Below are 25,034 nucleotides of genomic sequence, written 5' to 3'. Positions count from 1 at the left end.
TGCAGGTCCCAGCTCAGGGCTATCCCTTCAGTGTTCACAGGCAAGTGGGAACTCCTTTTTGTCTGGAATATTGATGTTGGGCCATTAGAAATCATATCTATGGTAGCTGCTGATGTCCCTTAATGTCCCTTTTATTATGCATTCAGTGTGAAGGAATGCACAGGTAATTAGAGCAACAGGGACGGGCTCTTCAAGGCTGTCCTGAGCTTGTCGTTGGCTTGGATCTGGGATCTTTGTAGGCCAAGCGTCCATCATGGCTATGAAAAAGGTGCTTGTTTTCAGTTTGGTCTCTTTATTTCTTTTGCTCTTAATGGGGCTTCTTGTGTTTGTTGGCTTTCTGTTACTATAATAAACACCTATTGTAAACCAGCTACACAGAGAGAAGGTTTTAGAGTCTTAAATCATGACTGATTGGTCCCCTTTGTGTTTTAGGCTTGAGGTGGCATCTCAAGCTATGTGGAAGACATAGCTGTTACCTCTTGGCTGCCAAGGAGGCAGGAAGAAGGGGTTGGGGTCCCTTTAAGGACCAAGTAAACATTTCAGAAGGTTGCACTTCTTAAGGTTTCTGCCACTTTTCAGTAGTGCCATTAGCTAAGAACCAGGCTGGTAACTGATGGGTCTTTGGGAACATTTGATATCCACAGTATAACAGCTCTGAGTTTTTGTTTTGTTTTTTCAAATGAAACAAAAAGCAAATCCACAGTGCAAATCTACAAAAGTATCCTCACACTCCCAGGCTGAATTGGAAATGTAATTTTGAAAATAATATAACTGATTGACAAATAATGCCATGTAATTCTTAGAGGAGTTATTCATTCTCCTTGATTTGTTTGAACTGCAATGCCTTTTCCCTCTAGGTGAAAGTCCCAGCCCTCTCAAGGAAGATCCCCCCAGCAGCAGTCAGGACTCGCTGTCCACTCCGTCTCCCACAACTTCAGCTGCCCATGGGCCTCCTGGACCAGATAGAAACCACCTTGTAGCAGATGGAGGGAACTGTGGAGACACTATTGCCACGTAAGTTGCTGCGCTCTGGTGTGGTGGTGAGGGAAGGAAAGCCGTCCACTGTGTGGCCAGCAAGCACTCAAGTCATTAGATCCAAGGACACAAACTAATTGGCCCAAGGGAGGTGGCAAGGCAAAATCTTTGTTGAACATGCCTTTCTGTTTCCTGGCCGGAAGGGTATGGGTGTAGCTTCCAGAGTTCAGGTTGTGGTTGGCCATGAGAAGGAAGCACCCTCCCCCTTCTCAGCAGTGCTCTGCACTTGTTCTGCAGACACAGAAGGGGGAGGGTGCTGCACTCCCATGGGCTGTCTCTGGAGACTGACCTAGAGTGGTGGTTCAGGTAGGTGAGTCTTTGGTTGTTACTAGGTTCACGTTCTGTTTGACTTCATAGCATTTTGCCTAATGGAAACTTGGAAACTGATACCTGACTTTACCTCCTTGTGTAAATCATCAGCTTAGGTCTGCTGGAGCAAATGATACTAATACAAACAGAAAACCTTGAACTTGTTTGATTACATGGGGATTTCTCTTACAGCACTGATGGTACCTGAGGAATCATTGTAGGATGGGGGTGGGAGGGAGACGGGTAGGTGGGGGTTACTTAACCTACAAAGAGCATCTGAGGACTCTGAGGAGACAAAACAGATTTATGAATAATTATAAGACCTTACTTGATTAGTCAATCAAATTACATCCAAAATATATTTATAATTCACCCAGAGAGCATTAAATTTTTTTAAGCTAAGAATTGCTTAAAATAGATTATAGATAATGATGTCATCTGACCCTAACTGGGCATTCTTGGGACTTTAAATGGATTGGAAAACGTTCTTCACATTACTTGGCTTTTTATAGCCTCAGCTGGATTCGTACGAAATCATTATGATCTTATTAAGTATTAAGAGAGGCCGGGAGGAATTTGCCATGCTGAAATTTTGGGGTGACCTTTAGATGTCGAAAAGCTGACATGAAATCACAGTAAAACTCCCAAGTTTGCATATTCATTCTCTAGAGGTGTGTGTGTGTGTGTGTGTGTGTGTGTGTATGAATGTGTGCAGGAGTGTGCATGTACACCCCACCCAAGATTGTTTTAATTTTCTGTGCTGAAGATTATATATTGTGGACTTAAATCATGGGTACTGAAATATGCTTGTCACCTTTAACTGTGTGTCAGCAATAAAAAGTCCCTTTGGTGTTGCTGCGATACCCAGCGTCTAGTCCTGGATGCCTTAGCATTGGAATTAGTCTGTGTACTTTTTAGTGAAGTCCCCCCAGGTTCCTTCAGGAAATGCAAATGCAAGTCAGTGGAGTTAGGTTTGGTACGCCACCGCTCTTCCATCATGGTTCTGCAGTAAAGTGACATTATGAGGCATGGGATAGCCTTTGCTCAACTCACAACACGTTCGGGCCCAACACGAGGAGAGCATGAGATGTTTCCTCATAAATCAAATGAGGACTGAATTCCCCAGCTTCCTATTTATACACATTTGAAAAAGTCATGCGAAGAACTCCAGCCTTGAGAACAGAAACAGGAGGGGCGGAGAACGGTGGAGAGAGCACATAGGGAAGGGCTGTAGTCAAAGTGTGTCCTATGCAGGGTCTTGAGCTGGTTTTCTTCTTCTGCTGTACATAAAATAGATCTGTATGAGGTACTTCCAGTGTGTGTGAAAGGATTTACTTGGGCTGGGGAGATGGCTCAGTTGGTAAAATATTATTTGCTGTGTGTGCAGGAGGTCCTGAGTTCAGTCCCCAGAAGAATTCACATAAAAAATCTAGGTGCTGTGTGCAGACAGGAAGAAGGAAACCCAGGGCTTGCTAGCCAGGCAGCCAGGCTTAATCACCCAGTGCAAGACTCAGAAGACAAGGAGGAACAACACGTGACTCTTGGTTTTTACATGTGTACATGTAGGCATGCATGTATGCATACGCATGTATATATACACACATACACACACATACACTCTGTCTCTCTTATACACACACACACACACACACACACACACACACACACACTTTACTGGTTTCTATCAGCTCAGATTATCTTTGCTTGTAGATGAGTGCTTCTTAAGTGAACACACTTCAGAACCACCTTATACAGGCATTATTTATTGTAAGAAATAATTTTTTATGATGCCCGCTCTCTTGGGCCCCACCCCACAGCTTATGATTCATTGGGCCGGAGGAGGAGCTGGAAAGCTTTTGTTGCCAACAGACTCTAAGGTGACAGTTCACAAGCAGTTACCTGGCTCTCTGGGCCTCTTGCACTGATTCCAGCCTGGGCTGATTGCTTTTTTCTTTTTTCTTTCTTTTTTTTAAAAATTCCAATTGTGCCATCCCTAGAGCATATGGAATATGTTGTTCTAACTGGGCTACCTTATCTGGCCTCAGTGGGAGAGGAAGCACCTAGCCTTGCAGAGACTTGAGGTGCCAGGGTAGGGGTGATACCCAAAGGCCCCTACCTGGTCAAAGGAGAAGAGGAGGGGGAGGGATTGTGGGAGAAGGTGACTGGGAGGGGGGCAGCCAGTGGAATGTAAAGTAAATAAGTAAAAAAAAATAAATAAATAAAAAAGAATAACAAATTTAGTGAATAAAAGCTCTCTCTTCTCTCTCTCTCTCTCTCTCTCTCTCTCTCTCTCACACACACACACACACACACACACACACACACACACACACACACATCATTCGATTTTACAAAGGAAGACTCAGGAATCAGATACTGGGGTGAAAATCTGCTAGCTCAGAGAGGCAGAAAAAGCACCCAGCTGACCTTTCTGCACTCCTGACATCCCAGAAGGAAAAAGCAGCTCAAAGAGCCTCCTTTCTCTTTACTTGGGTTCACTCCTGTCCTTCTCCTGTACCTTCTCCACCTCTTGACCTAGGGTTGACTTTAGCTCTTAGATTAAAAGTTTGTGCTCAGGCTGAGCCACACCTCAACTCCTTGTTTACAATAAGCAGAAACTCTTGGGTTACAGGTGTGTGCTAGGGCTGAGCCACACCACAGCAAGGTTGAGCCACACCACAGCAAGGTTTTCCTGTTCATAATCTTGGGGTCCACAATATGATCAAATCTGCAACAGTGAATTGTAGGCTGCCTCTCTGAAGAATAAGATTAAGGTGAGTGGGTTCTTCCTGTTTTGCTAATATGTTTCTTAATTGACACAACAGGTTTTAGTCTTTATTTTGTGCAGCAGGTATTTCAGTATGTCTCTAAGATTAGAAGGTCAGCTTAGGTTACTCGTGTGTTCATCACCTCATGCATCCGTGGTGCAGGTTCCAAACAGTCTGCACTGACTCCTCTGAGATATGCAGCTAGGCAGTCACCCTGCTGTACCACAGACAGAAGTTAGTCCTCTTGGGCATCCGCTCTCTTAACAGTCCTTAATCTCTGTCCCCTCCCCCAGCTTCTAGTCATGTTGTTTTTGTGTGAAGTCATCATTTTTAGCATACTTGTATTTTGAGAATCTGGACCAGCATACTCGTTGGCCTCCCAGGGCCTGCCTGTGGCTCCTGCACACGTGAATTTCCTGCTTTAGACAGATCTTTGCGTGTTTGCTCACAGTCTGACCTGTCTTCAGCATCTAGCTTAACCTTCACATCCAGAATGTGGAGTGTCCACATGCACCTTCCTCTCTTGATCATCCTGTTTGTCATTAACACGATAGTACCTCTGGCCATTGATATTTGCCCTCTCATTTACATTTTAATTTATATGGTATATGTATGTGTGCCTGATATTTACTCTTTAATTTCCCTCACTAATAATTATTTCCCTATAAAAAGCTCCTTTGGAAGACCGCATTTCTATGTGTGCATCACCACGTCCTTCTGCTATTAAGTGTGCTTTCTGTCCTGCTTCCTTACGGAGAAAGATGAAAGGCACTTACTGGGGCATTCCACAGCATTAGTCTGTGTTTCCTTTTTCTAGCTTCTAGTTTTTATTTGTAAATTTGGTTTCCACTGTCACCTCTGGTCTTCTGTTCCACCTCCATTTCTGTATACCAGGCACGCTGTACCAACCATAGTAGTGGAATGAGCTGATTCAAGCCAGATTAGAGTGTATGTAAACAGTGGTTTGTGGAAAACCACTGGGGTGAGTTTACTAGTCCCAAGGAATAAGGCTAGTAAAGTCACAGTGGGAGGGGAAGAGAAAGAGAGAGGGGAAGAAGAGAGGAAAATAGAGGGGAGAGATGAAACCATCTGGATTATTTAGGGAAGAGCCTCTGGGGGAGGCAAGTTCAAGGTAGAGGGTGGGTGTGCTGGGTAGAGAGAGACTGAGGGATGCTGGGAGAACCTGGAGACTGGGTCTGCTTTGGTGTGTAAAATATTCACCTCAGGTATTTGTCTAGGGCCACAAAACCAATAAGTAGGCTCTTACTAAGCTGATCAAGTTTCTTTTAAATCAAAATTTCTATGAGGTCATTAAAAGCAACACAAAGCCTTAAGAAGGTGGTGCTGCCTGGTTTCCAACTAGGATATTGATGGTCCCTTCCAGAACTAGCGCTTACCCCAGTTCCTGGAGAATGGAACGCAGCTGCATGTTGGTCACATAGGACCCCATTTGCAACGCTGAACGAAAATGCCTTACCTTTGCAGCATTATACAGGAATGCTGTATCGTCGGTCTCTGGAAGGCAGAGTGACAGGAAACCCCACAACAGCTGTGATTCTGACCTGGGCAGTGTGTAAATGCAGCTGCGGCCTCTGGCGGGTAGAGAGTAATGCGGCAGAATTAGATTTCTTGGGCTTTGGCTGATGTGTATGACTCGTGGGTTATTATTCACGGAAGTCAGTCAATCCAAAGCTATTACTTACCTGTACACTCGGTGAAGTGACAGGTGACTTCATTGCCAGTGAAGAATTGCTAGCTCAGGCTCCTCGGAGGACATGACATCATAGGTCAAGGTATCTCAAATGTCCCAAAGTCATCACCCCCCCACCCCCGCCCCAATAAAGTAGTTTTCTCTAAACAGATTTTCTTCTATTATATTCCTTGACAAGTAATCCTTTTAGGCTCCCTGCACAGAAGAAAATTTCTTTTAAGAAATACCAGGTATTGCTTTCTGCGTTCTCACTAGTTTGCCAATAGGAAGGCATGGACTTGTGTTCTCCAGATGGCTGTGTCCCATGATGCCTCTTTTCTGCCTGGGAATGTTGGCACCTATGGTGCCTCTCTGTCTTAGTCAGGGTTTGTATTCCTGCACAAACATCATGTCCAAGGAGCAAGCTGGGGAGGAAAGGGTTTATTCAGCTTACACTTCCACATTGCTGTTCACCACCAAAGGAAGTCAGAACTGGAACTCACACAGGTCAGGAACTTGGAGGCAGGAGCTGATGCAGAGGCCATGGAGGAGTGCTGCTTACTGGCTTGCTTCCCCTGGCTTGCTCAGCTTGCTTTCTTATAGAAAAGGACTACTAGCCAGGGATGGCACCACCCACAATGGGCCCTCCCCTGTTGATCACTAATTGAGAAAATGCCTTAGAGCTGGATCTCATGGAGGCATTTCCTCAAGGGATGCTCCTTTCTCTATGATAACTCCAGCTTGTGTCAAGTTGACACACAAAACCAGCCAGTACACCCTCACTCTGGGCATTTGAAAGTTCTCAGAACAAGAATCCTTCTTACATGCTAAGACACTTGGTTTTGGATGTTGGGAATAGTAAGACATTCTCAAAATAACAGTACATACTTTTAGCTGTTGAGCTGTCTGTCTCCCCAGCACACCATTAAAAACTATTTGATTCTTTGAGAATTTCCTACAGTGCATTTTGATCATACATACTCACTCCCTTAACTCTTGCCTGGTCCACTCTGCATTTACTACCCACCCAACATTATGTCCTTCTTAAAACAATAAACAAGCAAAAAGCCATGAAGTCCAATTTGTGGTGCTCATATATTCTTAGGTATGTGGCTATGTGCTGGACTGTGGTTGGTCTACCAGGAGTAGCATCCTTAAAGCAAATGGAGTCTCCTTTTCCCAGCCTCTGAAAGTTGCTGGTAATCCAGCTAAGAGTGAGATTCATGCTTACCTCTCTCTCCATGCTGGGAGGTTGTCTTGGCTATATTTTGTGTCTTGCATCACCATCACTGGGATCTCATCGGTGTCTTACATCACCATGCCTGGGAGCTCATCTGTACGTCTGCCCTGTTGTGTCCAGGAAACACCATTTCCGTTTAGTCATCCTCTGTCTCTTGTTCTTAGAGTCTTTCCACTTTCTCCTCATGATGGTTGGAACCTCCACTTGGGACGGGGCAGTTGAATTGGGGTTTTATTAGGGCCGAGCCTTCCACAGTCTCCTGTTCTTTGTACAGTGACAGGGTTCATCCTGCCCCTTTTTATTCTTAATGGGATAATAAGCTTTATTTAAATTAGGTGGACTGGGGTTCCTCAGGGATGTCTACTTGGCATTTCAAATCCTTTGAACAGTTTTATTGGAGATATGAAAATACTCTTTAGATATGACATGTGGTTTAATATACCACAATAAGTCGTACTTGGTGTACTGGAAGTTCAGAGGAAAAAAAATCATCTCTTAATAGACTTCTGAAGAATTGGCATATACTCAGAAGTGACAGAAGTCACAGGCAGACCTTGTCTTCTCTCTCTGTTCATTTCCAGCCTCTCCTGAGTGCCTGCCTCAACTGCACACTCTTTGTGTCTTTGTACTGTAGTTTGCTTGAATTTCCTGCTCACCTTGTTTTATGTGATGTTGAAAATTCACCCCATTCACCTGCCACATTCCAAGAAAACTATCTACTGCTGAGTGACAGCCCTCAGCCCCGCCTACATATGGCCAGCCCTTCTTAGACCCAGACAGGCAAATGTTCCTAGTTGGTACCATAATATTTTACCATAAGGTTGTGGTCATTGTTTCAATAGAAAATAGATTTATTTTTCATGTTGGCATTAATAGTCACAGTTTAACATTCATTGATTTTTTTTTTTTGTAAGAAGGGCAAGGATGTTGTATAAATTTACATAGACACCAGGTAGGCAATGAATTACTCGTTTTAAGTGTCCAGCAGCTTTTTTGTCTAGTGGGGAGATCTTTTTTTTTCTGTTAAACATTGGTCCTGGATATGAAAATCTGGTGCTGATTTGGTGAAGAATGAACAGGCTACACCACTGGGTGGATTCAGAGACAGGTCTAAAGTGGGCCAACCGAGGAAGAGCAGGTGAGCATATTCTGCTGTGACCCTCCCGGTAGCTTTTACATGTCTGCTTGCTCAGCTCTTTTGTGTACCTCCAGGAGCACTGGGATCAGAAGACATTGAGCCCTTTTGCTTTAGTGCAGGCTGGTGGTTCAGGGCTGTGGAGGTTTGCTTAGCTCCCTCCTGCATTTCTTAGGAAGCCAAAGGCTATTAGATTAAGTGGGCTCTCTGGGTTCTGAGTGGTTTTGTAAATCATTTCATCTGAATGCCATATATCAGCACAGTGAGGTAGATCTACACTAATGTTGAGAGAGAGAGAGAGAGAGAGAGAGAGAGAGAGAGAGAGAGAGAGAGAGAGAGAGAGAGAGAGAACACAAGAAGGCTGGCGTATGATTTCAGGGATGTGGCACAGCTGACTCCTGATGACCCCTGTGACTTAGGGTGTTCGTCTCTTCCCCTATTTGTTTTACTCTAGAGTCTGAAACTGCCTAGTTGTCTGTGGGACTATCAGACACTTTGTAGGTGTCAGCCCCTTACCACCTAGATTCTGAAGACCTAGCTGATGCGCGTCAGTGCCTGTGGTTGGTAGAGAGACCATTGCCGTGGTAAGCCATGCGGCTGTGGAGTTACCTGTGGTGGCGAAGCCCTGGATCTGGTTAGAGCATTCATTAGCTAGCACCTCTGCCTGAGGAGAGGCTTCCCTGGATGCACCACCACCCTGAGGAGGGCCGAGGAATGGGAAACTTGGTGAGTGCGATCAAGAAGCATCTGTACCTCATTTTTTAGGAATGTGTAATCTGTCTCCCATCAGTTTTAGTGAAGTTCTTGAAGCTAATCACAGGGTCTGTATATGTGGCCATCAACAAACCATAAAGGTCTACGAAGAACCTTGGGGGTGTGTCCTGTATAGTTCCTTGCTCAGGTGGTAACTGTCATGTGTGTGTGTATGTGTATGTGCGTGTGTGTGTGCGTGTGTGTGATGTCTAAGTCTTTCTGCTGTGTTGTAACTGCACATTCTGAATCTTGGGGAGTTTGAGTTTTAAATCGTAGTGTTGACTCTCCATATAGCTTTAAGTTTGCATGTTGGAAAATGGAGTAGAATTTTTGCTGCTTGAGACTCCAGAGAATGAGTAAGTCTTACAGTTAACTCTTGCCTGACTTTGGTTTTCCTTTTGCTTTCATTGTTTTTCATTGCTAAAGATTTCTCTTGCTTTGATGCCATTGTTGTGATTTATTGTTATTTCCTGCCTATGAACTGGTCAGCTGTGACTCCAGAGTAAATAATGTAGGGCCTCATTAGCCTCCTCTGTCAGCGGGGATACAGCTTAGGAAAAGCATTGATTTCAGTCAGACAGGCCTGGCCTTGCACCCCCTTTCTTCTTCCGAAGGTCTAGCAAAGATTATGTAAGTTATTCAAGCAAACTGAGCTTAGCAAGATTATCCATAAAAGGCAAAGGCAAACACCCGCCCTCCACAATGGCAAGCCTTCAAGGCACCAGAGTTAATACACCCAGTTACTGCTCTCCTGGGAGCTGCAGGCAGCCACCTGCTGGCAGTTTGCTAACCCTGAGAGCCCAACAGGATCTTCTTAAACTTGGCCCCAGCTTCCGGTTCTGTTGGTTACATAATCTGCCCACCAAGCAGCTTGGGGAGATGACCTCTGTGGCCTTGGAGCAGCCCTGGATCGTGACTTTAGATTGAGTTGTTAGCAGTCCCAGAGGACCGAGCCTGGCCTCCTCCCCAAGCCTTGATGTTTGGGAATCTCTGAGAAAAGTCATGTAGTATCACATGGCCAAGACCTGGGAAACCACCGAGACTCATCTACCAGTTATTTGGTACATAATGGGTAATGGCAGTTGTCACAGTCAGCTTGATGAGTAACCGAAGCGCTTTTCTTTGTAGAGCAACCGTGTGTCTATATCGAGCTTGGTTATATGTTCAGGCCTCCTGTTAGGTAGCTACTATTTTCTACAAGGAATTGAGCTGGTGGAAGCCTTCTCATCAGGGACCCTATTGGACTGCAACCCTCAGATCTCTAACGGCCTGTAATTTTCTGAAATGAAGCTTCAGTTCCTTTCTGTTCCGCTAGCCAGCTCGTTTGCCCTTCATACCTGATTCCACAGCAGTGATTTGGAAGGAAGGAAATAGAGTCATTCTCTAAGATTGGGTCAAAGATGTAACGCTAAGACGATTCTCTTATGGTGAGACCAAGAGAGCTTGCTCTGGGAGTAAACCTTATGAGTCCATGTAAAGAGATAGTTGTGGCCCTTCTTGTTAAAGGGGGAAGTTCACACAGGATGTCCAGCATCCTCCAGGCTGTGAACTGAGTATAAATGTGACTGTATTTCTCAAGATTGCAAGCATGGATGCTTTCCATGCTCCTTCCCTGTCTCTACCTACATGTTCTTGGTATAGGGTGAGCAAATTACTGTTTTTGCAATTGACTTCAGTTTGATTGGCCAGCACCCTCCTTCAGCCAGCCAGTGGGAAATAGCCTCAGAAAGCATTGCTGCCCCAGAGGTTGCCCTAGGTGTTTATAGATTCTGGCCCTACCCAGGCACTCTAGGCTTACTGGCTTTGTAAATAAAGTTTTATTGCAAAACAGTCACACTTAGTCCTTTGTGATTAGTCTGTGGCTACTTTTTCTTCACAAGGATGCCAGAGTTGAGTCAGGTAAGAAGACTATGGCTTTCAAGTCCCTTTTTGGAAGAAGTCAAATGAATCTCCATGATAAACCAAAATTTTCTTGAAAGCCTGTTTTCATTGCAGACACATACCACCACAGTGGCCCTGTCTGCTGGATGCTGGGTATTTTCTCAGCATAACCTTTATACATCTTTTCTTGCCATCGAATGAAGAAGTTTTCATTCTGGGTTTTGGATATTTTAGTATGTAACTGTAATGTAGTACTGTTTGTGTTTTTCGTAATATTAACCTTTTATTTTAAATAGTTTAATATCTACAGAAAAATTGTAAAAACAGAATCAGATCTTCATCCCACTGGCCTTGTCTTCTTATACAGAACCCTAATGCCTTTGCTAAATCATGGAATTAGCACTTATGCTATACACACCTTGGCTTTTGGTGAGAACAGTGACGGCACACAGCTGTTTCAGAAGGGTGGTCTGGACCAGAAATGCAGCAGCAAGTGCAGGGACGGTAGTCGGTGCCCCTTACTCTGCTCCTTTCTGCACCTTCCACCTGCACACTGGTCCAGCTTACTAAGTGTCCTCTCTTTTTCTGAGAATGTAAGGTTTCATGGCTGACTCAGGCACAGATGAATGTAATATGTCTGATACACCAGCCTCTGGGAGTATATGGTCATGCTCTTCCATCTTGTTCCTGTCGTCCATTTCAAGTAGAAAGGCGAGTGTATTTAAGGAGGTGAAACCACACACAAGCCCATGGCCAGCATATGACGCACCAGCCTTGGCATTCAGGTCTGTCTGTAGAGTGAGTGGTGTCATGCTTTTGGCATATGAATGATTACAATCCCTTGTAGCCGTTCTTACCTTTAGCCCAGGGTCTGCCTCCTGAGTCCTCTGAACACAGATCGCTGGCCCTTCCTCTGTTGTCTTATTCCAGCCACTTAGAGCATGTTCTCCATTATCTCACCCAGACATAACCTTGAGCAAACCCTGTCCCCTTTCTGAGATTGTCTTCCAGCATGTGTCATGGAATGTTAAGGTGGCAGAGATTGAGCAAGTGAGTGAGCTAGCATAGACAAGCTGGGTCTGTCACTCATACCTAACAGGGACTGGATGTGAAAGATGAGGAAGACATGGAAGAAGGCCTCTCACTCCCCTCCTCCAGGAAGCCTTGCTGATGTTCAAGAGATATTCAGTGCTTCCTTTTCTGTTCCTGTGATAGATTTGTCCAGACTGCCCCATGGCACCAGTCATGGCTACCCTGACCCAAGCCCTGCCTGACCACTTCTGGAGAGCAGGCAGTGTTACAGCCTCCATGGTGTCCCCAGGGCAGCCCCTGATGAGTATCCCCTCATGGGGATATCTGTGATATCTCCACTCTTATCCTCCTTGCTGTGAGCTCATTTGGAGTGAAACAGTTTGCTTGCTGTGGAGTCCCCCCTTTTGAACACCAAGGAATGACTGGCATTTATTTTACAAAGACATTTCTCATAATCTACACATCTACAATATTTTATTTTGTCTTTATTAACATTTTCAAACACTTGGTTGGGACAGCTGTTCGGGACTTAGACTGTTTATTTCTCAGACAGCATGAGATTATTGCACTAACGTGTAAGCTTCTGCTCAGAGGCCTTGCAGATGAAGTTGTGAGAATCCCACATTCCTGAGTAGACTTTCAGTTTGGTTCTGATAACATGTAGAAAGCATCTGAGACTGTGGAGGGTGGAGTCACTTATAATAGCGCAGTCATTTCTTGACACTGTTTCTCTGCTGAGAGTTTTAAATTGTTCTCGTTGTTCTGTACCCTGGAACTGGTCTTCCATTGCCAGTGGGCCTCAAAGCTGACCCATCTGCTCTGCTGAAGAAATTCTGTGGTTTTCTGGGGGACCATAGCAACTCCAAAGGCTGCAGCCCCTCCTCACCATTTGGGAATGCTGTGCTCATCTGATATGAGAACCTCTTAGCATGCAGAAAGTGCAGCCTCCAGTGCTGAGGTCGATTGGACCTGCAATGCTGATTTGTTTCACATTACAGAATCCAACTCTGGAAGTAGACATGTTGAAGCTAGCACCATTTTGTGTTGTTTGCTACTGGGAAAATCTCTAGGATCTTTACTTAATGTGCACACCTGTTTCTCCAAAGCAAGAATATCTATTCTTCCTATACAAGAGTGCTTTGTTTTCACTAAGGCTTACTTCTGTGCACCCCCCCACCCCCACCCCCCCTGCGCACATGAGTGCGTGTTGTGTGTGTGTGTGATTTATCTCCTCTCTCCTGCCTTTCTCCCCAACTCCACCACCATGTCCCAACCACTCATGGCAACTTCAGTTGCCTCCAGCTGAATAAGGACTGTCGGTAGCGACATAGACAGTCACTGTGTATTTTCAGCAATGTGCTCCTGAGTTTGAAATCTCAGTGTATCTTTTTTGTTTTTCTTTGTCCCTTTCCATGAGAAGGGAGCAGTTCCCTTCATTGGAGGCTGCTGGTATTTACTCTTCTGTCCTCCATAGGAGAAGCTGCAGGAGGTGTGTCAGCTGGAAAGTCTTTCTCTGTAATTTATCCCTGATTTGGTAAATACGGTTTCAGAGCTTTTCAGGAGGACTGTCTGTTGTTTGTTTTGTTTTCTTTGGAAACCACAGTGTCACTTTCAAGAAACTACTTCATGTAATGGTGCAGTGCTCACCTCTCCCTAGGGTTAGTGGTCTGTGTTTGCCCAGTGTAGGAAGCAAAAATTAGCCACAGCAGTGGGGAGAAGACAAGGTTTCCAGATTTAAAGTTGAAAGGACTTTTCATTTGATAGAGCTGGAGTAGTCATCTGATGTTCAGTTATTCTGACGTCACCAGGCCTTTTCATTATTTAACCCAGAGACTCTCAGCCAGGTTTGTGTGTGAGCCATACAATACACAAGGATGATCAAGATGGCCATTCCTACAGTTCCCCGGTGATGAGATGGCTGAGGACCGTGGAGGGGCTACAGGAATCCTAGCCCTAAGCCACTGACAGTAGTCAGAACATCAGTACTTCTTGTCCCATGTCCACAGGGAGATGGAACAGGGACCAGGTGATGACTGGAGAAGTGTGGGAGAGGAGTCCAGGTCATCTGGAAACAGGATGAAACCTGCTCTTTGTTCCAGAGGGTCACAGTCTCTGCTGTCTTCAAGCCCATTTTCCATCCAGATATTCTCCAAAACCTAGTCCCGAATCAAGGTGTCCAGATGATTGGCTGTGCAGAGGCATAAAGAGGCCCAGGGGGAAGGATTTCCCATCAGATACATGGGCAGATACGAGAGCAGAGATGGCTAATTCATTAGGTACATGGGAGACTCAGGACCCAGGTGGGATGCCGCTGCGCCCGCCATTCCATAAAGCCTGGTAGCTCTTCCTCAGGATGTGTTAGTTGCACAAAATAACATTTTATTACATAATCTATAAGCTGTACTTCAACCATGTTTCCTGTCATTGCTTTCTCTCAGACTGTCTCCCATTCTGTCTCCCTCCTTCCATTCTTCCAACAGCCCCACAGTTTACTTTCACGTCCCCCCCCCACACACACACACACAAGATGGTTTAAAGAAGGGGAAGGGAGTAACAGAAATTCTCCTGGGAGATTATTTTTCTCCACTATTTTGGAGGAAAAGTACATAGGGTGTTTGAAACAATTAAGCATTAACATTTTAAGTCATATTACAATAAGCAATTAACCAAAATCTGGATGGTTACATAAACCATTTTATCTGTGGTTTTAGGAGGGTGGTTCTTTGAAAAGCTCGACGACAAAAGTGAATCCTAACATGGGCTGTGCCTGGGGTCCTAGTGTGAACCTGTGGAGCTGAGTGTATCTATTTGCCTGTTTAGATCTCTCTTTCTGAGAGATCAGGGTTGCAGCATCTCTTGTACCATGCAAATCTTCCCTCAACAAGGCTCCCTGTTGTCCAAGAGACTTAGGATCTTTCCTGGACACTGTTTCCAGACTTGCATTTTGCCGTTATTTATGAGCATTACGACCCACAGAAATCTGAGCCTGTGAACGTTTAAATGAGAGTCGCCTGCATATACTTGAGCAGTTGGTGAGCTGTTTAGGAAGGACTAGGAGGCGTGGCCTTGTTGCAGGAGGTGTGTCACTGGGGGTGGATTTGAGGTTTCTAAAGCACAGGCCAGGTCCAGACTCATAGTCTCATTCTCTCTGTGAGCCTCCGTTTTGCAGATCGGATATGAGTTCTTAGCTGCTGTTCCAGCTTTATACTTGCCTATCTGATGCTGTGCTGCCTTCCATAACGAACATAACTGACCCTCTGAAACTCTTAAGTAAGCACTCAATTAAATGCTTCCTTTTGTAATTCATCTTGGTCATGGTGTCTCTTCACAGCAATAGAACAGTAACTAATGCAGTGTGTGTGTGTGTGTGTGTGTGTGTGTGTGTGTGTGTGTGTGTGTGGTGGGCCTGGAATAAGCTAAGAACACAAATATAGAAATTTAAGTAAGAGTGTGTTGGCTCAAATTGAAAGGCTATCTTGGTAAACTAGCTAGTGTGAGATAGCATCGCTCAGTAATGTTGAACAGATAACACAGGAAGACAGAAAACAGCACCTTTGAGAACCTGACCCTGAACAGAGATGAGCTTCAGATATGAGACAAGCTACAGCAACCAGTGCTAAGGAACAGGCTTATACCTTCTGTGTCTGTTCTTCCAGTAGCTCTTGTCACTTTCCAAGAGGGAAGGGCTATTTTTTCTTTCACAAACATAGAGACAAAAGGAAAACACAAGAGTAAGGATGTGGGGTGATGTAGGTAGTAGCTGTGCAAGTTATTGCCTTCATCTTTACATGGTCCATCCTCAGCCATGCTGTTTGTCTTCACTGAAGCCGTCCTCCCTGTCCGCTGATGCATGGGCACCCATCCTTTAATCCGTTCACTCCCTATGTCTAGGCAGACATGAGGGGGTGTGGTACAGCATCTCATCTTCAGCCACGGCTACCACGATCTCCGGGCACCTTGAATAATTGCTGTGAGATTAAATGACAACTGTTGGGATGTCTGTGGCCTTAAATTCTCCATGAGAGCCTTACTGTCCACCCTGTTCCCTTCCTGATTAGTAAGACACCATTAGAGATTCATTTTCTTGTAAAGAATTTTGTAGCTAGGTGGTCCAGGTCACTAAGATTTATGTTTCTTGGCTCAGAGTGAAGCAGGTTTTTGGACTCCCTAAGTGGCCAGATAGAAGTTTGTAAATAAAGTTCTTTTAAGGATACTATTTTTAATGAAACATTTATTAAGTACCTGTCAGGGCAGTGATAGAGTGTGTCTTGCACGTGCTGTCTGAAGTCCATTTGGTTTATAGCTTCTCGTGGGTTGCACAGATGCTGGGGCAGGCTTTGTGTCCCTGGGATTCTACCTGGCAGGAAAGGAGAGTTATGAGGAGCAGAGCATAGCCCAGACTGGGGGTGGAGGAGTGGTGGGTACCAGGCTGGGAGACCCTGTTAGCAATGTGGCATAGAAGAGAAAGAGGCCTTCTGCTGAATTGGGAAGAGTTGGAAAGGGAGCAGCCTCGAATCTGGGTTGAAAGGCACAAGTTTGGCTCTAAAAGAGCAAAGAATGTGGAAGGAAGCTGCTCACTGAAGCCGGTCTGAGCTGAGGGTGGTGAGTTTATGATGAAGGGCACTGTCAAGGTGAACATGTGTGTGCTGAAAAACTGAGTTAAAGGGGCTCTGTACATGTGTCTGTCTGTCTATCTGTTATCCATCTTATCTGTTTGTGTAGTGTATGTGTGTGTGTGTGTGTGTGTGAGAGAGAGAGAGAGAGAGAGAGAGAGGTGGTTAGTGGCCCAGTACTTCCTGAGCATGTGCCAGGCTCTGGGTTCCAATACAGCACCACAGAGGAAGACAAGAAGGTACACAGTGAGTGTGCTTTCCGAGTGGTGATTTTTTTTTTTTTTTTTTGCGGTTAGTTGGTTGTAGGTAGACTTATTGCCAGACCTTGGGAGCAAACTCTTTTCTCCCCAAGCTGCTTTTTGTCAGTGGTGTTTATCATAGCAGTTGAAGGCAAACTCCAGGATAAGCCCCGTCCAAGACTCCGTTCACTCACCTCTTCAATATTTTTTGAGATTTTATTTACATTTTAAATTCTAAGGAATGACCCAACTGCCAAAGATTGTTAATCTGTCCTTTAAACTCCAGTCTTTTGTTATTTCTGAAGGGATCTTGATTGTCTGTAGCAAAGTTTTCTGAGTTCCCACATGTAAATACCAGGTGAAGGACCTATCAGCATTGAAGTGCTATGTGCTGGTCTCTCAGCTGTGTGTCACGTGCTTAATGTTTAAGCTTGTGTGATGTTCCCTCTAAGTAGAAGAAATGAGTAAAGGTGGCTGCCCATCACACAGAGCCCTGACTTCGGGTTTTTAACTTAGGAGACTGTAAACTCAATATGCATTCTGTAGAGACAAGTTCTGAGTTTCCATCTCCTCTCGGGTTGGTCATAGGTGGTGCTGTTCTCACTTAAAGCTGTGCAGCAGCAGTGTGATGTCATGGTGTGCACTCCGTGCTTCTAAGTCCCTTAGATGTGGTCTCGGTTCATGGTGTGCATTCTGCTTCTAAGTATGTTGGGTGTGGTCGGTCTGGGTTTGCTATGTTTGCAGCTTTGCTAGGCTTGTCTGAACCTAACCTCATTCTCAGCCAAGGATCATCTGCTTCTGAGAAAGCCATGGCACTCTTTGGGGAATTAGCTTTTCTAGATAGTGAACTGATTGCTTCTGGTAGGTTTCTATTACTGTGACAAGACACCGTGACCATAAAGCAATTTTGGAAGAAAAGGGTTTTATTTCATCTTTCAGTTGTAGCCCAGCATGGAAGGGAAGTCAGGGCAGGAACTCAAAGCAGGAAGCTGCAATCAGGAAAAGTTGACAAAAAAATAACCAAAGCACTGATAATGGTGGTAGTTTAGACAAGGTCAGCTTCTCCACAAATATGGAGAAGTTCAGTAAAGCATCTCTACTTTGAGATGTAGCTTTTTCTGGGGTGGCTCGGGGTACAGTCCTGAGAGGGGACCGAGAGGACTCTATCCCAGTGGTTTGAAGAAACACGGGTGCTGCTGTCCTGACGATCTGAGCTTGGACCATTGTGTAACTGTTTACGAGTGTTCGTGGTATTAATCCTGTCTTTTAAATGTATCCTTAGGCCAAGTCAGACCCGGCCATCCATGGTGCAGTGGCTAAATATGCAATCTCCAACCACACCAAGCTCCAACCCAGCTGGGACACCTCCGTCACCCAGGATGTCACCATTCCCCCTCTCTCCTGCTGCCTCCATTGTAGACAAGCTTCCTGAGTGGTACGTGCGGGATGTGATACGGGATGACGTGGTGGCACACACAAGGATCATGGCATCCCTCTTAGAAGATGCTTGCCTGGGATGCCTTGGCATTGACTGCCATGTTTGTATCAGGGCTGGGCCTCATCTCAAAAGCAAGTGCAGTCACTCCTGGGTATTGTTGGGCTTGGTTTTACATATGCCCTCCTCCTCCTGTATATTTGAAATCATCTAGGTAAATTTTAATACCTAATAATGTAAATGCTGTGTAAACCTTTGCTGTACTGTATTCAGGAAAGTCATGAGAGGAAAGTCTGAATGTATTGTACAATACAGATGACATTTTAAAAAATACTTTGAATCAGTGGCTGGTTGAATCAGTAGATGTGGAACCTACTGGCTGTAACAGTTGGAGGTTCTGGAGAAGAATTTGTGGTGGATGAGCCTTGCTGGAACCTACTCTCTGTTTCTGGTCCTTATCCGTTTATGAAATTAGGTACTTTGGAAGAACTTTTTATATGCAAATGTAAAGCACATTTTTCACTGAAAAGGGAGGCAGAGTGGATGCTGGTAACTTCCATAGATGTCGTATGACCAGTTTGTTGTAGACAGAAGAGCAAGTCAGTCACCCTGGGCCTTGGCTGACATGATTCTTACCATCAGGGACTTCCTTATCTCCAGGAAGCTGCAACCTTCCTTCCTTAGCTAGATCGAGTCAAATATGGCTTCTGTCTTAGTCAGGGTTTCTATTCCTACACAAACATCATGTCCAAAGAAGCAAGTTTGGGAGAAAAGGATTTATTTAGCCTACACTTCCACATTGCTGGCCATCACCAAAGGAAGTCAGGACAGGAACTCACACAGGGTAGAAACTTAGAGGCATGAGTGGATGCAGAAGCCATGGAGGGGTGCTGCTTACTGGCTTGCTTCCCCTGGCTTGCTCATCTTGCTTTCTTATAGAACCTCCTAAGACTACCAGCCCAGGGATGGCACCACCCACAATGGGCCTCCCCTGCTGATCACTAATTGACAAAAGGCCTTACAGCTGGATTTTATGGAGGCATTTCCTCAAGGGAGGCTCCTTTCTTTGTGATAACTCCAGCTTGTGTCAAGTTGACACACAAACCCAGCCAGTCCAGCTTCTATTATTCCCTATTCTGTGCCTTTCTCAAGAGGGCTCAGAACATGTTCTCACTAGTTAGGAGAAGCTGGGCCTTGTATGCCTTTCAGGGGAGCAGGAAGGTCTATATAAAGAAGACCAAAGAAGGCATGGCAGCTCCTTCCAGAGTGCTGTGGGAACTGCAGGCATTATCTGTGGGCTCCCTGGGAACCTCCCTCCCCCAACCTTTTCAAATGCACAGCTGAAGTGCTCATAAGTAAACATGCCTTGTGTATCCCACAATGCTGAGCAGTGGGAAGGGACAGCTCACCTAGCGGTCAGGAGAATCTGGTGAAGGGGCTCATGGACAGCTTCTCCAGAAGTCTCCCTAAGGAAACATTTGCTTTGGGAGCCCATCGTTTACTTGAAAGCCAAGTGCTATGACTGCCTGATGCTCATGTTCCTGTCATTTCCTCTTCAGAAGGTGTTACCCCACTGTGAGCATGCAAATGAAATTGGGAAAGGTGGAGGGGGCTGGGAAGCGACTGTCAGCTTGTCGGTCAAGCCTTCTGTGTTCTCTCTGCAGCGTTATCAATCGCAAGGCTCGTGCAGTGTACCCATGTGAGGCAGAACACAGCTCGGAATTGTCATTTGAAATAGGAGCCATTTTTGAGGATGGTAAGTGCTGTCAAGAGCTCTGTGGTAGGAGACATCATGTCTTCCCTTAATATCTGCACATAAGAGTGCTAACCACTGGTCGTGGCCATGTTTTAGCATTAGCATGTAGAGATGGCTTACTTGCCTGTAGAACTAGGAGCTGTGTGTTGGTGGTGGAAACAGTGCTTCTTCTTTCTTCTCGGTTGTTCCGTATCCTTTCATACCCATGTAGGTCTTCATTTGTTTCTGATGGTGGCAAGAAGCCAGTAGCACTTGAAGATGGTGCTTCTGCTGTGCATCCTTCTGAGGTGCCTCCTTGGTTCTCCCTGACTCCACCATTCCTCCCCAGGCTCTTAAATGCTTCATGTTATCAACAAAGAGTCTGTAGAGTTCAGAATGCTCTGACTGCCTTCTCCTGCACCATCCCTGTGCTTTGCAGTTGTCTGCCAACTGCAACACTGTGCGAATCTTTATAGAGTTTGCATTTTAAATAAGGGTGTGGATTATAGTTGAATGTTTAATATTCATACACAGACATTTAGGAGCTATGCCTGTTTTAATATTTCACAAATTTCTCCTCTGGTGCAGTGAATATATTTTTCTCTCTTGCACTTGATTTCTTCTCTCCCTAGTCACATTCATTATGAAATTCATGGGTTGCTGTGGAAACAGTGATGTCGAGTGTGGGTGGAGCTTCCCAAAAGAGTTCCTAGGAAGCAGGGGAAACCTTGGATGCTGGAATGGAATGGCTGATTAGCCAGAACGTTTGGCTTCTGTGGAACATAGCACCACAGTTCATGTGGTAGTCAGGAGCTCAGGGTTTGCTGAGGGTTGTTACATAGAAAGCAAGTTGTTTCCTTTCGGATAGACTCTGTATGTATGTGCAGTGCTCACTCCTAGAGCCAGATAACATCAGACAAACAGCAGCAGCAGCTCTCACACAAGACTGGACTGTTTGGAGAAATTTCGGTGTTGGAGTGGAAGCAAGATTTTCCAAGATACCACTATGATGTATGCACATACAGTTTTATCAGAAGGCTGTGGTCACACAGCCACCCTGTCATGTGTTGGAACAACACATTTTGGGAGGGACGTTGTAGGACTGAAATTGTGATAAATCCTTATATTGTGTGACTTACATGTGTACTGAGACAGTGCATTGTACTGAGACACCTTCTTCCGTCAGTGATTCTGTAAGGAATCTCTAGACTGTGACTAAGATGCAGGTGGCCAGGCCCACCCCACTCTGGTTACATAGTAAGACTGTAAGTGGGTGTTCAGGTTGTTTTAGATGTCTTCAAGACCAAAGTGTTATCGTGTTTGCTGAGCATTCTCAGCTGGAGACTTGAGTCTTTGTCTAGTGTCCCAGTTGGTGAGAAGTGGCTTCAGTTCCAGGCTACACATAGCTCAACCAAAGGAAATGTCTCCTCCTCCTATTTCTTTTTTGAGAAAACTTTTCTAGAATTTGTTCTGAATTTAACTGCCTTTATATGCCTTTGGTGAAAGCTGGGTCAAATGTTCACTCTCTAGTTGTCACTGGAAGGACTTAGGTCAATGAGAACCACACTGGATATACATGAGCACACAGCCATGACACCTGTGTCTTCCTAAACCAACACTGTATAAAAGACAAAAGAAAGGCCAGAAGATAGCCAGCCCAGGAAGCCCACCTTCTCCATTGCCACAGTCCCTTGATGACTTTTAGGAGTCTTCCTTTAAAAAGAGTCATAAAATATGTGTATACCTGTTGTAGTAATTAATTAAAAATCGGCCTCTGGTCAAGCCGACTATCTAAGCTGTGGTGCCTCTGCCTAGCTCAGCCGCCATGTTTCTCAGCCTGAGGCCACATGCGCACTGCAGCTAGAACTGGCCAGCCAGAAACACCAGCCCTGCCACCCACTAGATGCCAGCATGAGAGATGGCTCTGCCAATCTTCCACACTGTCTTCACAAGGCAGGGCATTGCCCAGACCATCCATGCGGGCCCAGTAAGAGATGAGACTCTAATTCTTATAGATTAATCAAAGGCTTTATATGTTTGGTAATGATTAATAACAAGATGCCCATACAAAGAGAGTTGTATCCCAATTAGCTAACCTAACTATAAGTTTATAAGTTGTTCCCCACGAGTGCTCTCCATACCTGTGTGGTTCTCCATCCTCCTACATCTCTGCCCTCTCTAGCTCCTCCTCTTCCTTTTTTCTCTTCCTCTCCAACTCCTCCTCTTCCTCTCCCTTCTCCTCCCACCTTAGCTCCTCCTACATATACCCACCCCCACACATGCACACACACAGATAGTAGATAGATAGATAGATAGATAGATAGATAGATAGATAGTAGGTTGATTGATGATAGATAGATACATACATAGATACATAGATGATAGATAGATAGATAGATAGATAGATAGATAGATAGATGATAGATAGATATTTAGAATAGATAGATAGATGATAGATAGATAGGTAGATAGATAGATAGATAAAATAGATAGATAGATAGATAGATAGATAGATAGATAGATAGATAGATAGATAGATGATAGATAGATATTTAGAATAGATAGATAGGTAGGTAGATAGATAGATAGATAGATAAAATAGATAGATAGATAGATAGATAGATAGATAAAATAGATAGATAGATAGATAGATAGATAGATAGATAGATAGATAGATAGATAAAATAGGTAGATAGATAGATAGATAGATAGATAGATAGATAGATGATAGAATAGGTAGATAGATAGATAGGTAGGTAGGTAGGTAGGTAGATAGAGATGGATAGGCGTGGGTGTACTTGGACTATAGCAGATATACAATGCCTTGCCCTTTTGCTTTCTCTAGAAGCTGTGAGTGCTCTGTGCATCAGGTTTTTCATCCTAGTCTGCAAGAATGTATTAGTGTGATGTAGGAGGCTTCGGAAGACTGAGCTTTAAATACTGTTGGCCCCTGGGGGACACATTGCTGGCCGCTGTGCCATACAGGACCCCTCACAGGATGCTGTAGGTAAGGTTGCATGTAGCCAGGTTATATATCCCTTGGGCATGATGCACTGTAGTGTAGGTGGCCAGCTCTGTCTAGCATGCTGCCTAGAGCACCCAGGGCATCTCAATAGTTCCCCAGCCTCTCCCCCAGGACTGTGTATTGCAAAAAGGCTGCTTGGTATGCTGACTCTCTCTTCCTCTCCAGCATGTGGCTGTCTCATTTTCTGTGAGACCTGTGTTTTACAGATGCCTTCCCAAGTCTTTTATTGTGGTGCCCATGAGCTCAGTGGGACCTTTTCAGAAGTTCCCTCGGTACAGGCCTTAACAAGCACAGTAAATTGGAGCCTTAATGTAGGGAGCATTCTTTCCTTACTGTACACACCTTTATCTTCAGTGCAGAGTTGATCTCTCAACTTGTGAAAAGCAGATATTAATCACAATGTTACTAAAGCCCTTCCTCAGATGGGGGTGGGGTCGCCCCTTATGACAGCCAACATGAAATGAAACGGTTGGCAGGTCGTAGGACCCGTGGAGCCAGGCAGTGTTCCAGAAAGCCACTATTTACAGCTCGGTCTGCGGAAGTGTCTTCAGGAACACTCTCTTGCTGTAGACCACCGACACTTAGCATCCCTGACACCCAAGGCTGTTTTCTGGAGCTCACGCAGTAGTTTGGAATCTTCTAGCAAGAACAAAGATCCTGTACTGTAATTCATGTTTGTAATGTAGGCAAGGACAGAGACCAGTTAGTTTATGGCAGTCAGTGGCCTGGAATGACCCCAGGCCTTCACTGTTCCTAGTTAGGGCTTTGGGATAATCACAAACAGGAATCTCAGACAAGCAAATGGAAGGGAAAGGGACCTTTAGTAAGTAAGTATGCCACTCTGGGATGCCCCCTCCTCCCTCTCTCTCTCTTCCTTCCCCTCCCTCCCCTCCCCTCTCCTCCCCTCCCCTCCCTCCCTCCCTCCCTTCCTCCCTCTCTTTCTTTCTTTCATTCATTCATTCTTTTTCCTTCTTTTCCTTTCCTTTCCTTTTTTTAAAGAATTATTATTTTATGTGTATGAGTACACTGCAGCTGTCTTCAGCCACACCAGAAGAGGACATCAGACCCCATTGCAGATGGTTGTGAGCCACCATGTGGTTGCTGGGAAATGAACTCAGGACCTCTGGAAGAGTAGTCAGTGCTCTTACCACTGAGCCGTCTCCAGCCTGCTCTTTCTCTTCTTACTATGAGGCCATGGACTTGGGCTACGAATTCCAGTTCTTGACTAAGGATGTGGTTCTTTAGCTCTAGGAGCTGCTGCTATGCTCTTCCACATGGTCTGTGCTGTGCGCTCTCCTCTCAAAGCTGTGGGAAATGTCCACGTTTCTCTGGGGCTTAGGAATCCTAGAAATTCATTCTGTTGGTAGATCTGCTAGTCAGGTGTGAAGTGTGAGCTCCCCTGGGTCTGCCCACAGGACATAGGGCCCAAGAGCGCAGGGTTTGTGGGAACTAGCCCACATTCAGTGCTGAGGCCAGAGGCCTCAGTGTATTGGTTGGTTTCCACATGTAATGGCAATATTGCTATTGTTTGTGCAATGCATGTGGACCAGACTAATCCTTTAAAGCCTCTAGGGATTGAACATTAAAGGCTTCGAGTATGTGAAATAATCCTTGAAATGCTCTTTGGCATCCCAAGAGGTTGCTGGTGTGGGGATATCACTACCTACCAGGGCCTTCCAGCTGTATTCCGAATGTGAGAATCTCAGTAGTAGTGCCAGGTGAGTACATGCAGTCTGATGCCGGCTGTCTCAGAAAGAAGCAAATTGACATACAGACTTGTGGGACCAACGTGTTTTAATTAAAGCTTAGGAAGGAGACTGAGAAATACGTTTCTGGTCTCTCTGGGTAGGGAAGGGTGTCAGGTGGGAGACAGAATGAAATCCTCAGATACATCTTGCACAGGGCCCATGTTGTGCTTTCAAAGAATGCAGAGTCCCAAGACTTGATTCTGCTGTGAATGCAGCTTTGCAGAAATGTTTCTGGTTCCACAGTCACTGTTGTTGCTGGATGGTAAATAGTGGGATGGTATGGCAAAAGCACAGGACATAGCACTTCATACCATTCCAACGCTGGAGAGGGAGCACTTCATACCATTCTGACGCTGGAGGGGGAGCACTTCACACCTTTCCAACACTGGAGGGGGA

General features: G+C 45.1%; 1 protein-coding gene across 1 annotated transcript in view; it reads left to right on the top strand.

Moving 5' to 3' along the window:
* Positions 1–25,034, top strand: part of Arhgap10 (Rho GTPase activating protein 10) — a 196,862-nt gene that overhangs the window by 168,652 nt on the left and 3,176 nt on the right. The window contains exons 21-23 of the mRNA XM_028785172.1: positions 858–1,014; positions 17,978–18,130; positions 19,795–19,886. Coding sequence (XP_028641005.1) covers positions 858–1,014; positions 17,978–18,130; positions 19,795–19,886 — 402 coding nt within the window. The remainder of the gene's footprint in view (positions 1–857; positions 1,015–17,977; positions 18,131–19,794; positions 19,887–25,034) is intronic.

Source organism: Grammomys surdaster, unplaced genomic scaffold (genome assembly GCF_004785775.1).
Source record: "Grammomys surdaster isolate TR1022 unplaced genomic scaffold, NIH_TR_1.0 125146, whole genome shotgun sequence".
Taxonomy (NCBI): domain Eukaryota; kingdom Metazoa; phylum Chordata; class Mammalia; order Rodentia; family Muridae; genus Grammomys; species Grammomys surdaster.
This window is presented reverse-complemented; position numbering and strand designations above follow the sequence as displayed.